Below are 15,218 nucleotides of genomic sequence, written 5' to 3'. Positions count from 1 at the left end.
TTCAAAGATTGAATTCAACTCTCTTTGACTTAACGTAGTAACAATGCTAGATGCAAAGCAAAAAAGCTGATGTCGAAGTGAAAAGATCCAAACTTTCAAACGTTGACACATGTGAGTGATGATCAAAACTAGAGCATGCACTTCAGCATGATATATCAGAAACCTACCCGCCAAAAAGAAGCTGCCGTATCTGAGAATCACTTGTCACATTGATATGCTGTGCATCAGAGCAATACTTTGCTGCCCACTTACGGAACCTGTTTATAGACACTGACCGCTCTTTGCAAGCAATCTGTTCAATTTCTGCAAGGTATTTTCTGTCTACAAGCATACCCTCAGCTTCCATTCCTGCTAAAAGCTCCCCAAATGGCTGCCAGAACTTACAATAGAAATCATACATACTTCCACTCTCTCTATTTTGAAGAACCCATTTTCTAGCCTTCAGTTTTTCCATGAGGCTCTCCCACAATCTCCATGTGCATACAGCATCGCCAGCAGAGTAGCATATCCATTTCTCACGGGAGCTTTCAGTTGTCTGAAGCTCTACTACTGAGGGTAGAACCTTAATCTTTCCTTCTGTGCCATCTTTTTTAATATTATACTTACCAAAAAGGTCTTTCATTGAGGTCTTTTTCACGAATTTTAGAGGATCCTCAGAACATGCACCATTCATCACATGCACATCACTAGTTAGTGACTCTAGAGAATAACCACCTTCAGCCCCTTTTCTTCCAGAATTCCAGAGACGTGCAAGATGCATTGTGTCAGCATAGAAGCCAGTGGCACTAATTCCATGGTTTGCCAAAACATGTTTGTCAAAACTAAAATTATGCCAAACCTGTCAAAACCCTGAGATGTTAACATGTGAGTGTTCCAAAAGACTCAAAGGCTACAATTTTGCATAATATTTAAGAGCTGACCCCCCCCCCCCCCCCCAAAAAAAGAAAAGAAAAACCGAAGGTTGTATCAAGATCAAGACACTGTCGAGTGATGACATGAAATATACTTTAAGAATGATGTTGCTCAGCCATTTTGTCATGTCACACATATATATACACTAGTATCACTCCAAAAGTACCCATCCTCCTATGTGGATCACAGTAGCATATTCAAGACAACTATTGCTGACATAGTCAATGATCCATAAATGCCAAATATGCATAAATCTGATTTTCTACATCTTATTGATGCAAGTATAATATAATGACAATGTGATTCTGTGTGACCAGAGGAGTTTCATATATGCATGCAAATTCAAGATGCCCTTCTTAACTAAAGAAAAGTGCATGAAGCATTTCTCCCAGTGATGAAAAGTGATAGGCAGACAGTGTCATCACATGCAATCTACATGCTCAAATTTCAAAGCATTTGGCCTTCAAGTTTCTACTCTGTCATGGAAATTAGAACAATAATTGCGGCTATTTCAACTTCCTCAGTTCAAAAGTTGAACAAGGAAAGATTGAGATAAGATGAGTGTCCTTATCATCAATGGTCCTGTCTTAAACAATTGATAGGCAAGTCATGAACAGCACATATTTGCCTTTTTTTATGGGCACCAGCTCTTTTACCTCTAGTTAAAGGACCACATAATTAAGTACAAATCACGAGTCATTTCTCTGGTAATTACATGTTTTCTTTAGTAACATAACATGTCGAAATCCATTGAGAGCCTTGCATCATCCATCAGACCATGTCAGTTTGAGAAAATCATACACTTTTTTTCTTCAATATGTTCCACAATAATATCAAAGCTTTCTGACAGTTAAAATAAAGCTCTAACTTACAAAATGGTTACACGCAATATTAAAGAGTGGTGACCTTCTCTGTATCAAATAAAAGCTCGAAGTCCTAGAATAATTACATGCCAAAACAAATAGATAAAGGCAAAACGTGGAACCCTGGCCTTTGAAAAAAGTTATGGATAAAAGGGCATGCTGTGCATTGATAAATCAACTTTACCTTCTTTATTGAGTCGTCTTCAAAGTAGCACTCGAAAACATCAAGGACCTCATCTTCCCCATCCAGCACATCAACCCAGACACAGCTCTTGCCATCCCCAAAATCAGCTTCAGCTCCACAATATATACTAAAACAGATGACCTTGCCATGACCAACAGGACTTTCTTTTTTAACATCAATATCTGCAACCTGCCATCATAACAGTATTGGCCAAGAAAAAAAACACATCCCCCTTTATAAAAGATAATCCAAACATCCAATGTCTGCAGCACTTTGATGTGTGTGAAAATAAATACATTTATTTATATCTTTAATGGCAAAGTGTACAAGGGTCCAAACAGGTTTACTGAGACTTCCTCATGTATTTAGTACAACTTGCAGTTTTGTAAGTTACCAACTATTGGATCTCAAACTCCTAGCAAAAATTCTAATATTTGTAAACAATAGGTTAAAGAACCAACAAACCACTGAATTAAAAAGTTGCAGCTATGATAATGTGGCCTCTCTGAGAAATACGTCAGTCCTTATGCTTCAAAGGGTAAAAATTACGGAAACATCATGTTGCATATTTATAATCAACACACACTAGCATCCACTCATTACGAATTCAGACTGACAGCAGGTATGACATCAGCCAGCCAGCCAAGGGACAACTGGCCAGATCACTTTGGTTCCATCCCATCACCCCCCATCCCCTCTAGTGGTTCCCTCATACCTCCCATCTCTTTCAGCGCGGGGGGGGGGGGGGGGGGGGGGGGGGGGGGGCACACAATATCAGTGATGCAGCTATGGAATCCCCAGCCCTTTGTATTTCAAAGGTGGGTCCATAGGTTCATGAGGATCTTCTTCAGGGATTATAGTCTCCTTTGAGCCTTTCCTTTATGCAACAACCTCTTTCCTTCATCATCAAGCCACCCTCCCCTGCCACTTGGCCCTTGGTTCCTATTATTTCTATGCAAGTTATGGCGCCTTCAATAGTTCCTCACCATCATCTCATAGTTGGGTTAGAGGCTTGGCTCGCTCATCTCCAACAAAAGCCTCTATTGGCCTTCTGTTTAATTGGGCTTTCATTTGGAGAGGGGGTCTTGCTCCTTGGCTAGCATTCTTCATTGATATCCGTACTCTTCCTGCCACCCTCAGATCCCGTATCTTCTTTGGCCTTTTGCCACATCTAAGATCTGAGGGGGGTGTTAGCACACGTGTCTTGTACCATCATCTCCTACCTATGAGCCTCGGCCCTCAATCTAAGTCAAACAATGACATTAGGAGCTTTAACATTGTCTTTGACTGTCATGTTATGTGCCTTGGGCACTTTAGATGGAGGGCACATTACTGCATTTTTTTGGGCACTATAGGCTGTCCTGGGTGCCCCAATTTGCTTATTTGCACGTGGCATGCCCTCTCACTCCCATTATCCATCATTGATCCTTTGTGATCAATCAGCCCTCGTCATTTTCTCATCCCCCTACTACCATTTCGCACCCGCACTAACACATAGAGCTGTGTGTTGGGGCTGACCATTGCAGCCTTGTATCCTTCAACCATTGTAGCCAAATAGTTCCTTTTCTCACCTACAATCTCTTTCTGACAACTTCTCTCCGTGTTTGCCTTCCTCTCCGTTGCACACTCATAGTTTTCTTATCTCTTCCAAGGTGCTCAAGGCAGACTAAAAGAGGGCATGGTATGCTACTAATAGTTGTCGACTGCTTTGGACAGCATAGACTTGCTGTCTAGGATTGTGCACAGACTGTGTGCAACTTTCTCCCTCCTCAGTGGGTAATAGTGTTGATGTTAGCAGCTGTCATGGGCTTGGTATTCTACAAGCTTCAGCACTTGTCTTCGACATCGGCCTTCCCCCCTATTATACCTTCCCCTATGCATCGCATGATTTCATCATCTTTGTACTAGGATGCTTGGACAAGTCAACAAATTCCCCACGAGGGACACTATCCAAGTGCACCTATTGCTACACGAGCATTCTTCAGCATGTAGCATACTATGCATCCCATTGTGCAGAGCACCACTGGACTAATCCTAAGCTGTTTCCACTTGCAAACTACACCATCGTCCTTCTTCCCATGATACTTCCTCACCTTTCCCTTGTCATCAATATCCTTGAGTGATTGGGTAATCTTGTACTGCTTTGTGATGAGTTGGGTGTACTATCCCTACTCCCATTTTCTAGGTCACTGTTACTTACTTGGCCACCCCTACAATTAACTTTTCACCACTACCACAACCCAAAAAAAAAAAAAAAGGTTCAATATGGTTCCATCTGCATTTGTAGAGCTTGGTAGGCCATTGGGCAACCAACGAGCACCCTTTGTCCGATACATTGTCCTCTCTGGGGTAACTACTTGGACTCCCTTGGTAAGATAGCGATCACCTCTGTAGTCTTAGTACGCCACTAGGCAGCCGATGTGCACCCTTTGTCCAATGCCCTAGCTACTTTGGGATGGGATGCCTTGAGGTAAACATTGCCGGCCTTCCCTTTTAGGCTTAGTTTTGGGCTTGAGAAGAGGTGTTGAGCTAAAACATACTTTACAACTGGTTAGAATTTTTAAACCACCTCGAAATATGCTTAATTGATAAAAAACAAAAATTTGGTGCACAGTTCAAGCAGACACGCTGCCCACCATTCACCCTCATTCTTTTGTGCAAGTTTCTCACTCTACCGTGCAGATTTCAGCCATCGGTCACCTATCATCTATTGTCCAACCATCATTGACACCAGCCCATCACTATCCAGCCCTAGGCGGCCTGTTTTCAGCCATCGCCCTATCAAAAATAACATGCATGCTCTAATATCATGTCAAAATAAGCGATAGTACAAAGAAACAATAGGGTTTGCAGGGAGTAACACAATGTGTGTACGGCAACCACTAAGAGAGAGAAACTCAAAAACACAAAAACATGGTAATGATGCACTGAATCATGCTATGAGAAGAAAAGTTGATACAGCGGAGCCGAAGCTCAAAAGAAAACTGCATTGTCTTGTTTGAATTAGGTAGCAGCACCTGTGTGAAATCTACACAATGACGGGAGCGAAACGTACTCCTCCAAGCAGTGGGCTATCGAAGTAATCACAAGAAGGTGAAAGACAGCTATTGAGGGAGCGAACCGCAATCCTCTGATGATATTGGAGATGTGGAAGATGATCACTAGTTGTCGAGGGAGCGAACCACACTCCTCTCATACCAAGGAGTGACCTACGCAGCAAAACGCAAATCCCAAAATGTTGGAGCTATCAAGCGTAGGGAGAGCAGCCTAGATGTTGACGCCAAGTGCATAATGATGACGCCAGATGATGGAAGATGAGCCAGGCTGCAAAAACGCAATTCCCAACAGCCTCTATGATAGACGATTGACACCAAGTGATGGAGGCTGCAAAAACGCAGATCCCAATAGCCCCTGTGATAGAGAAGTGACGACAAGTGATGGAGGAGGAGCCAAGCTACAAAAACACAGGTCCCAATAGCCTCTGTGATAGACGAATGATGAAATCAATGACGCTTGATGATGGAGATTATCGCCAAAGGCTAAGATACTGACGCCAGAATGTCTCCATTCTGAAAAACGCACGTGAAGGTGGAGCCTGAAGGAGAAGGGTGCTGACGCCAAGCAGATGGATGGTGACGCCAAGTGGAAGATGCCCCAAATGCAAGGCCTGATGATGAAACAAGGCCCCTGAAGCAAAAGAGGAAGGGTGAAGGCAGTCACAAGCTACGAAGCGTAATGTCTTCTTGAAGGGGTGTGAGGGCACTGGAAGGGGCTGATGAGAGAAGGGAGGTGGTGGTGGTGACTGAAGAAGGTGGTAATGAATGAAGTGACTACCTATTTATAGGCATAAGTTGTCTAAGGTGGCAGTGGCCACCCACTAAAAAAGTGGCCAAAATGTGATCACCGGCTCTTTTTGGGGATGTCAGTGCGAAACCCTAAATAAAGTGTGTAAACTGAAGAAGTGGTTTCTCAGCACGCCCTACTGTTTGGAGATCTCCATCTATTGTGTCATTATAGCACCTGATTAACTTGTGTTTTCAGTATCTAGTGCCAAGCAACAAGCTATTGTTATCTCTTCCACCAGGCGACTGCTCGCGTAGTACCTACGTTTTTGTTGTTCGGTAGGCCATCTACATTAACAAATACCTCTCCTATTGTCGCCTTAGTTCCCTAACACTCTGGTGATCGGCATTTGGTGTTTCCCGCACTCCGACTATTGGTCACTACACTTTTTATCCTGGTAGCTTTTCATCCTCCAGGATGGGACCCACCACTCTTCAAAAAGTGCCGGGGGGACATTGTGGTTCATGGCTCGTGGCTACCTTCACCCTTTCTCTTCTACTTCACGCACTCTGTTCTAGCATCAGGCCTTGCGTTTGGAGCATCTTCCATTGGTGTCACCATCCTCTGCTTGGCATCAGTATCCTTCTCCTTTAGGCTTCACCTTCACCTGCGTTTTTCAGTCTGGAGGTCTTCATCTTGCCTGGCGTAATCACCTCCAACTCAGCGTCAGAATCCTCGCCTTTGGCAACAATCTACATTGTCTAGCATTAGTGATAGTGATTTCATTATTCATCTACCCAAGGGCTACTGGGGCCTGTGTTTTTGCAGCTTGGCTCCTCCGCCATCACCTGGCATCACTCATCTCAAGCAGCAGCACCTATGGAAAATCTACACAATGAAGGGAACAAAACGCAGTCTTCCAGGCAGCGGGCTATCGAAGTAATCACTAGAAGGTAAAAGACAACTGTCAAGGAGGGGATCGCACTCCTCTAATGCCGTTGGAGATGTGGAAGATAATCACCAGCTGTCGAGGGAGCGAACCGTAGTCCTCTGATACCGAGTGACCTGGGCAACAAAATGCAAATCCCAAAGTGTCGAAGCTGTCAAATGCAAGGAGAGCAACCTAGATGTTGATGCCAAGTGGATAATGATAATGCCAAATAATGGAGAATGAGCTAGGCTGCAAAAACGCAAGTCCTAGCAACCTTCTTACATTCATTTAAAGCATTCGTTCACTTCAAAGTTTCTTCTCTCTATGTTTGTCTCTGTTTTTGAACTTTAAGTTTTTGTGTTTTGCATTTCGGATTTGAGTTTTGCTCGTCTTTGTTTGACTCTTTGTGCTTCAGTCTTGATCGTACATGCTGTGTTTTCTCAATGCAAACCCTAGCATATCTTCACATAAGGTGCAAATTTTCTATTTAATAAAAGTTTCACATTGCACCTTGTTTACAATGGTCACCGTACCAAGAGCTTGGGATACCAAAATTAAAGTTAATTTAAATTCAAAAATATTCATGAAGTTTAATTAAATCATTAAGTTTGTTTCTCATTCTAATGACAAGTAGCCCCATCTGACTCCAAAAAGGCAACTTGCTAGAGCTTCCTTCACTCAACTTGAATACACCTCAACCATTGAAGGCAATGAAAAATTTAAATCTGCTGCAAAAGGGTGAAAACACAACCTTTCTCGTACTTGACAGTTGTTCCTACACAAAGACAGTAAATAAATCTCCTCTTCTACACATCTTTGCTTGCTCCAACCTTGTGTCGTCACCCTCCTACTCGCCCTAAAACGCTGAAAACACAGCCTCGGTATCATGCTGAAATCTCCTCTTCAAGTTTGGCCATGATCAATCAACCCTTCGATACTGCCCTAATAACATCTTAGAGTGCAGTGATACAGAAGTGTGACCAGATGGACGAAAGAAGTAAATACAAAGAGAGAGACAAATAGACAAAGCAACAAAGAGAGAGCAAGGATTGCCAGCCCAAGACCTACAAATTCAATTTTGATCAGGTCTGCAAGGCATGCACAAGGTGCAATATTCGGATTGAGATCCTGTGTGAGTTGTGAATGGACAATGGCCATCTCGACTACAAAAACGTCAAATTGATCAGTGCGTGGCCTTAGCAGTAGAGGGTCACAGTCAATCTTGTTCGTGATCCATGGCTTTGGCACGAGTGGCAAGTGTACAGCCATAGCATCACAACAATGCACTCAACAATAGTAGTATGTCAACAACAGCAGCATCACCTTGGCCTTGACAACAATGGTGTCTGTCAGCAACAACACTCTTATCACCACTGCAATGGCGTCGCCATCAAAGATCGCAGCTTAACGATTCGAAATCTAGACCAAATTCTGAGCAAGTGATGGCGCTTGGCTCTTCTTTTACTGTGTATAGTAAAAGAGACCTATTTCTGACCTAAGGCGTGTATACAGACAAGGTATTACTCATAGTTTGACCTTTAGATTTGTGCTCCAATCCAGTCCAAATCTGCAATTATTACCTTAAACTGTGCTTGTCACGTTTGCTATTCTGTGCAACAATCACAAAGGTTGGGCTTTTATCATGGCTAATATGTAGGCATCAAGTCGTATTGATGTGGCTTTTCTTGACCAATATATTGGGCATGGGGATGAGAAAGAATCGGTTGAGTCGAATGGTGACTCTTTGGCTAAGGATTCTGGTCAAATGATGGAAGGGGATGAGATGGGAAAATGCCATATGTCAGTTGATGAACCGATTTTGTGTGCTCTAGATTGCCTCAGCAAGGTGTTCGTATTTCTTGCTCACAAGCTGATGAGTCTTTACAGTTCATGCTTGCCACTACCAACAATCTTATGTCTGATTATGTTCATGCTAATGAGGGTAAAGCAAGCTCTTTACCAAAAGGGGATCATATGGTTGCTGCCATGGGAACTAACCTAGTTTTACAACAGATTGCTGCCTTTCATGAGAGGGCAGCCATCCTTTATTTTACGGGTAGGACTCCTTTGATTGCTTGGATTCGCGCTTGGCTGCAGTCCATGCTTGTGAGTGATGATGCATGTCATGATGATGTTCTTGGGCAAGTGCAAGCTCCTCTCGTGGAAGAGAGATTTATGATGGACCGGTCAAAGGGGTTTTTTGAGGTCCTTTTTCATACTCCAAATGCAAATGCTTGCATTATGCAACATATTTCTTTGTTTTTGGATGGCCAGCTAATCCATATGGTCCCATGGAGGCCTACGGCTGAGTTTTAGGAGGTGCTTAGGCAGGCATGCTCAATCTGGGTGGAGGTAGTTAATTTTTTTGCACATCTTTGGAGACTTCTTCCTCTGGTTTTGAGATCCCCTAGCGAGGTGTTGGTGAAGCCCCATTTGGCCTTTTGTAATAGAAACAGGGCTTGTATGCTTTGGGATATTGAAAAACCTCGGCCTATAAAATTCGTTTTGAGGTCCCTAGGTTGCAGACATTGGTTTTTGAGCTCAAATGGGAGACATTTGCCAGACATTGCTTTCGATGTGGCCAATTGGGTCATTTTATTTCTGAATGTGATAGTAACCCTAAGGTTTTGCACCGTCCTTTGGACCCTGACATGGATATGCAAGAGTGTGATCCCCAAGCTTTGACTCAACAGCAAAATGTTGCTCCTCCTGTGCCTCTTCCCCTACATTGTCATGATAATGGAAATCAGGATGTTTCCCAAGTTGGTATTGAGCATGAGTTGCATTCAACTGGTTGGGATTTGCCTCCTCAAGATGATTCCTGGGTCATTGTGGTGAGATGCAATGCTTGACAGGAATCTCGTTCACTCCTGCTCACCCATCTCCTCATCCAATTACTCAAACTTTTCAACCAGAGGTAGGGGTTTTTAAATGAAACCGCAATCTTCGCATGTACTTGCAGTTGGTATGGTTGATAAAAGTCCTTTTGATTCTACTTTGCATTTGATGCTCGTGGGAGGCTTTTGCCCCCTCGAGATGTTTTCCATTCTCAACAAGGGCAGTTCCCTTCTCATGCTTTGATTGTGCTAGTTTACAAAGGGCGGATCTTGTGGATGTGATCCGTGTTAAGATAGAGAGATTTCAAATTGCTAAAGCTACAGATGTTAAAGGAAAAGTGGTGATTTAGTAGTTCTGTCTCTTTTTATTTATCATGAGACTTGCTTTATGAAATGTTAAAGGAAATTCTTCTGGTAGTAAGCAATATCTATTGTGGAGAATTGTTTTTGTTGGTAATTGGGATGTTTTTAGTGCCATGGAGCACAAGCAAGATGCTTTGGCAAGTTCTTATGTATATAAGGATTATACAGTGTTTTTTAGTGGACAGGTTCCACAAAAATCTAGAGTTAAGTTGGTTGTTCGATCTTCCTTGCAACCATTTTTGGTTTCTCAGGATGCTCGCAACAGATTTCTAATACTGGAAATCATATATGAGGGAGAGGTTTTGTGGTTGGTAGGCATATATGCTCCTTCTATTGCTTGGAAATGCTGTCAACTTTGGGATGACTTTCATTGCCTTTCCATGGCTCATCAAGGTTTTGTTATGGGTGATTTTATTGCATGCGTATCTGTGGATTAGGCGACTTCACCTCACTCGATCATGGATGGTCCTAAGCATTAGGCTTGGGATGCACTCGTAGCTATGCCTTTGAAACAAGACATGTGGTCTTGGATGCATCCTTCATAGTCTGGATATACTTATTATCGCTCTCTTCAGCATCCAAATACTTGAGCCAAACTTGATAGGATATACATTTGTCAGAGCGATTCTTTTCTTCCAACAATGATTGATATGTGGGTGGAGCAACAACATATCTTGTCAGATCACTATCCCTTGGTTGTGGAATTGACTCATAGGCCGGTTCATGCCTTTAAGGCTCTACTTGCTCGTTTGCCTCTACTTTTTCAATCAATCTTTTTTACTATAAAATCAGTTTTTAAAAGTGTATCCAACAATTGATTGCTTCTTTTAGCTTGAGGGTTTTATCTAGGGGTATGGAAGCAAGGCCTGTTTTTAGGAATAATGCACGTGCTTTGTCTTGACAGTATGGTATTCAACATGCTTCTTCTTTCCAAGCTGAATTGCAGCATTCACAAACTTTGTTGGCTCACTCCTTATCTCTATATCAATCATGGGATACTACTGATGACTTGGTTGCATGCATTGAATGGTTGAAATGTAGAGTTCAATCTCTTCAAGAGAAGGAATATGCTAAATACAAATTGTTGGCCCGAGTAGAAGCTTTGCATGATAATAGCTCTCAATGTCATCAATTCTTTGCTCGTTTATGCTAGAAATACACCCACGAAAATATTGTACATTTGTTGGATTAGCAAGGTGATATGGTTATTGATTCTGTCTCCATGATTCAAATGTGCATCGACTATTATAAATTTTTGTTGGGTCCACACAAGATTCTTTCTGATGCTATTCTCTCTGCTCATCGATACATTTGTGACTTCATTAGTAATCAGGTTAAGCCTGAATGGGTTAATTTGATGGAGGGTGATATCTCAGAGGCTGAAGTGGAGGATGTGCTGTCCCATTTACCATGGAGAAAAAACCCCTGGCTGGGATGGGCTTCCTAATGAGCTGTTTTCAGCCCATGTTGAGTAGCTTAAGGACCCATTAACTCGCCTGTGTCAACAAGTCTGGAATACTGGTTTGATGCCTTCAAATTGGAAGATTGCAGTGATTCGGTTGTTGCCCAAGGTTCCTTCTCCGACTTCCTTGAAACAATGGAAACCCATTTCTGTTATGGGTTCTTTGTATAAAATCTTTTCTAAAATCATTGCCAATAGATTGCAGAAAGTATTCCCGCACTTGGTTCATCCATGTCAATAGAGAGAGAGAGAGAGAGAGAGAGAGAGAAAGTAGAATGCTGAAGACTACAGAGAACAGATGCCAAATACATAAGGCAAAATGTACAACGGGCTCTGGGAATACGTATAGCTATGCCAAGAACTGCCGCAATCTGCATAGACAGAAAGTGAAAGTGACTGGGGGCAAGCTGCTATAAAAAGCAAACAAAAATGCAATAAAATGATGCAATCGGTTTGCATTAATGCACACAACTGCTGTTTGACTGCTCCTACTAATCAACCTGCCACGTGGCAAGTCCGAACTACTGTCCAACCTGCCCGTCCTGCCCTAAACACTGCCCATCTGCCTTGGCGACTACCGATCTGCTGTCCAACCTGCTTCTCTACAAGACTACAAGGCGACGATGCCTAAACTGCCCTTTTTGTATAACACGCCCATCCTAGAGATGTCCAAATCTCTAACAAGGTTGTGCTCTACCTAGGTTCAAGAGTCGTTCCTTAAAGCAACAAAGTCAACCGATTGTTGCTCTTTCTTCTACAATTGTGGAGTATAGAGCCACTTGTGTAGCAACCCAAGATGTTATTTCATTGTGGTGGACATTGGCTGAGATTGGATTTCCATAGCCAACAATTATTAATGGTAACAGTAAAAGCTACCTCGTCATAGCCCGGAATCCAGCATTTCATGCTCACACAAGCCACATTGAGATCAAGTGTCACTATGCTTGGGAGAGCCTCCAAGATGGGGAGCTAGAGGTGGTTTGCTGTCCCACATCAAACAATGTGGCAGTCATCCTCACAAATGCTCTTCCATTGCCTCCTTTCTTTGTCTATGCGTCCACTGGGAGTTCAAGCACAACCATGATCCAAGAGGGTATGGTGGCACTCATGGTCATCTACTAGTTGTGAGCCCCACATTGACTTAATGAGGGATATTAGGAGCTCTATGCGGGTCCAGTCATTTTGGTCACTTTTAGTAAATTTTTCCTTTGTCCCTATTTTTGGGTTCCATTCATCTTTTGGCTTGGTTTGATCAACCTCACTTCAAATTTCAATCATTGACTGATTTAGGCTGTCATCTTCTCACTTACAGCATCCTCACAACAGCTACACCTTGAGGCTTGTAGCACATGCAGGGGTTGAGCAATGTATCAGCTGAGTTTCTCTTTTTGCATTCAATGTTTCTCTCTTTTGCATTCAATGTTTCTCTCTTGCTCGCATGCATCCTATTCCGCCACATCTGTCACATTGGGCACCATTGGGAGGCACTCATAGAGTTCTTGCAATTGAAGAATGTGCTTCAAACGAAAGGGAAAACAAAGAGCCACAGTGAATCAAACATCATTGTACATACCTGGAACTACTAAACAAAAGGCAGAGATATTGAGTTGTTGTTTGCAACAAGAGATTCATGGTAAGCATAAATTCTACCATAGCTTCAGGATATTTACTTGCCTCAGTGTCACAAGCATGCACAAGATTGCGGTAGGCTCCTCGAAGAAGACCTACTACACTCCTTGCAGTAGACACACTATCCACAACTAGAACATCTTTCATAGAGCAGACTAGCTGATCAGTTCCTGCATCCTTTATCTTCTTATGCAGAACTGGCAATTTTTTGGACTGCTTCTTAACATCACTATCAGGAAGTCCAGTAACAAGGCCAGTATGTGATTTGTTATCTCCCTTAACCTCCTTCACTAAGCCAGCACTACTACTCTCTAGTTCCTCAGGATAGAAAACCTCCTGACTGGCAGAAACATGCTCATTTGTTTCACAAATCTTCACTGCACTTAATGTTTTGCCAGCACTATTCACAACATGAGCACTCTTTTTATTATTGTCCACAGCAGGACTGTTTGCATGAGAGACCCTTGGAAATTGTAGTGCCGGGGCTGCATTGGCACAACGATCAAGCACAGAAGTCTGGAATCTTGTTGCTGCATGCAAGTCTGAAGCATATCCTTGATAACTTCCAAAACTCTTCCTGACACAACCATTGTGCACCCTAACTGTCTCACTAACTGCATTCCCTTGCTGACTTATGGAAGGAGATCTGAACGCGAACCTGCTCTCAGCCAACCTTCGATTCACGTTGTCATCCAGATTGACAGTGGAGTTTCGTGTTTCAGCAAGCCCAGTCACTCTTTCATTACTGTCTGTGTATCTACCTTCTGCAGGAACAGCAGAGGTGTCAAGGTTGTTCTTTGGAGCAATAAAACCCTTGCCACCATTGAAACTTGAGTTGTTGAGAGTCACATTGCCTGCCTGAGAGACTATCCGATTGGCATCTGCTGGCATATATAATGCCTTCTGAGCTGCTATAGGGGTGCAGTCGTTATAATATGGATGATTGCTACTTCCATTTGTCTGGCCTGCCTGCATTAGCTTTTTCCGTTCGAATTGGGTGCGCTCCACCTCCTTTTGAGCTTCCTGCAGCCAGTGGTCGTCGGTAGAATGCAACGCAAGGGTGCTTGCAGCCTGCAATCTGCATGTCATGTAAAAAGCAAACAAGATGTCTTTCACTCGGATGTGACCACACACGCATACACACAGAACAGAATTTTCTTCACTCAGATGCAACGACACACGCATACCTGGAGAAAACAATCACATTGGCAGATTAAGTGGAAATGTATCGCAGCATGCAAGCACAGAAAACAGACGAACTGAGGTGAAATTAATCGGTAGGCAACTGAGGAAGCAATTTAGAGTGACAATTTGGTATTTGCAGGGATTGATTGTGAAAGGCGACACGACATGAAAGGACGACGGGATAGCATGTGGAGACGGGAATTTTACCTCTCAGTGGAGACTGACGAGTCGAGAAAGGCGCTGCGCCGGTAGCTGCCAGCGAGGAGGCCCGGTGGGAAGGAAGGGCAGGGCCCCCGCAGCACAGGGATGGAGGCTGCGGGGGCGTGCATACCCATGGCCATCATGAAGCGAGCCAGAGCAGGAGACACCGCATGCGCCAAGGCGAAGGATTGGAGCGCCTCTCTCTCTCTCTCGCTCTCTCTCTCGGATACACGCTGTCTCACAGAAACACACCTTTCTCTCTCTCAGAAACGCACGCACCGTCTCTCTGTGTCGTAAGCGGAGCCTCCGAACCTATCTCATTGAGAGAGGGTAGTTGGGTTCAGGGTTTTAGACCAACACGTGCTCTGAATCTTTGCGGTCGGGATTCGGGAATCCCGTCGCCTCCAGGCTCCCTGGCAAGCGTTCGTGTCCAATAATACAAACATCGTTGCGACCTTGCTTGGATACCCTCCTTAAAAGTTTATCCTCGCATAGACTCTACAGCCTCTGCGCCCAGGCCATGTAAAAGCACAGTATTACAAAACCGGAGTATGTTACGCACTTTAAACTGTGCTTTACATGGTAAAAATATTGTTGGTTATAATATTTCACACATAGGTATCATATTATGTTGTTGTAACCTCCATGCACTAAAAGCTATTATTGATCTTACTAATATCAATATCTCTAAATATTGATATAAGTTTATATGTAGTGTTTACGCATAAAACCTTATTATTATATTAGTATTAACATTGTACATCAATATTTCATAATAATAGATTAATATTAATACTCATAATAATTTATGTATTAGCATACTAGTATTACTTATATATTAAAAGCAATGACAAACACAAGGCACTAG

The 15,218-nt window shown here is 43.0% G+C and overlaps 1 protein-coding gene across 1 annotated transcript in view; it reads right to left on the bottom strand.

The window, feature by feature from the left end:
- LOC148032836 (DNA polymerase I B, chloroplastic/mitochondrial-like) overlaps positions 1-14,830 on the bottom strand; it is a 91,301-nt gene extending 76,471 nt beyond the window's left edge. Inside the window, exons 1-4 of the mRNA XM_087683509.1 lie at positions 14,357-14,830; positions 13,010-14,042; positions 1,960-2,148; positions 168-838 (exon numbers count right to left, since the gene is read on the bottom strand). Of these exons, the coding sequence (XP_087539635.1) occupies positions 168-838; positions 1,960-2,148; positions 13,010-14,042; positions 14,357-14,493 (2,030 nt within the window). The 5' untranslated portion in view covers positions 14,494-14,830. The remainder of the gene's footprint in view (positions 1-167; positions 839-1,959; positions 2,149-13,009; positions 14,043-14,356) is intronic.
- Between the last annotated feature and the right edge of the window lie 388 nt (positions 14,831-15,218).

The sequence above is a fragment of the Lygodium microphyllum genome, chromosome 8, assembly GCF_053477565.2.
Source record: "Lygodium microphyllum isolate KBCC chromosome 8, Lygodium_microphyllum_v1.1.10, whole genome shotgun sequence".
Classification (NCBI taxonomy): domain Eukaryota; kingdom Viridiplantae; phylum Streptophyta; class Polypodiopsida; order Schizaeales; family Lygodiaceae; genus Lygodium; species Lygodium microphyllum.
The sequence above is the reverse complement of the archived record's forward strand: the minus strand, read 5'-3'. Positions and strand labels throughout refer to the sequence as shown.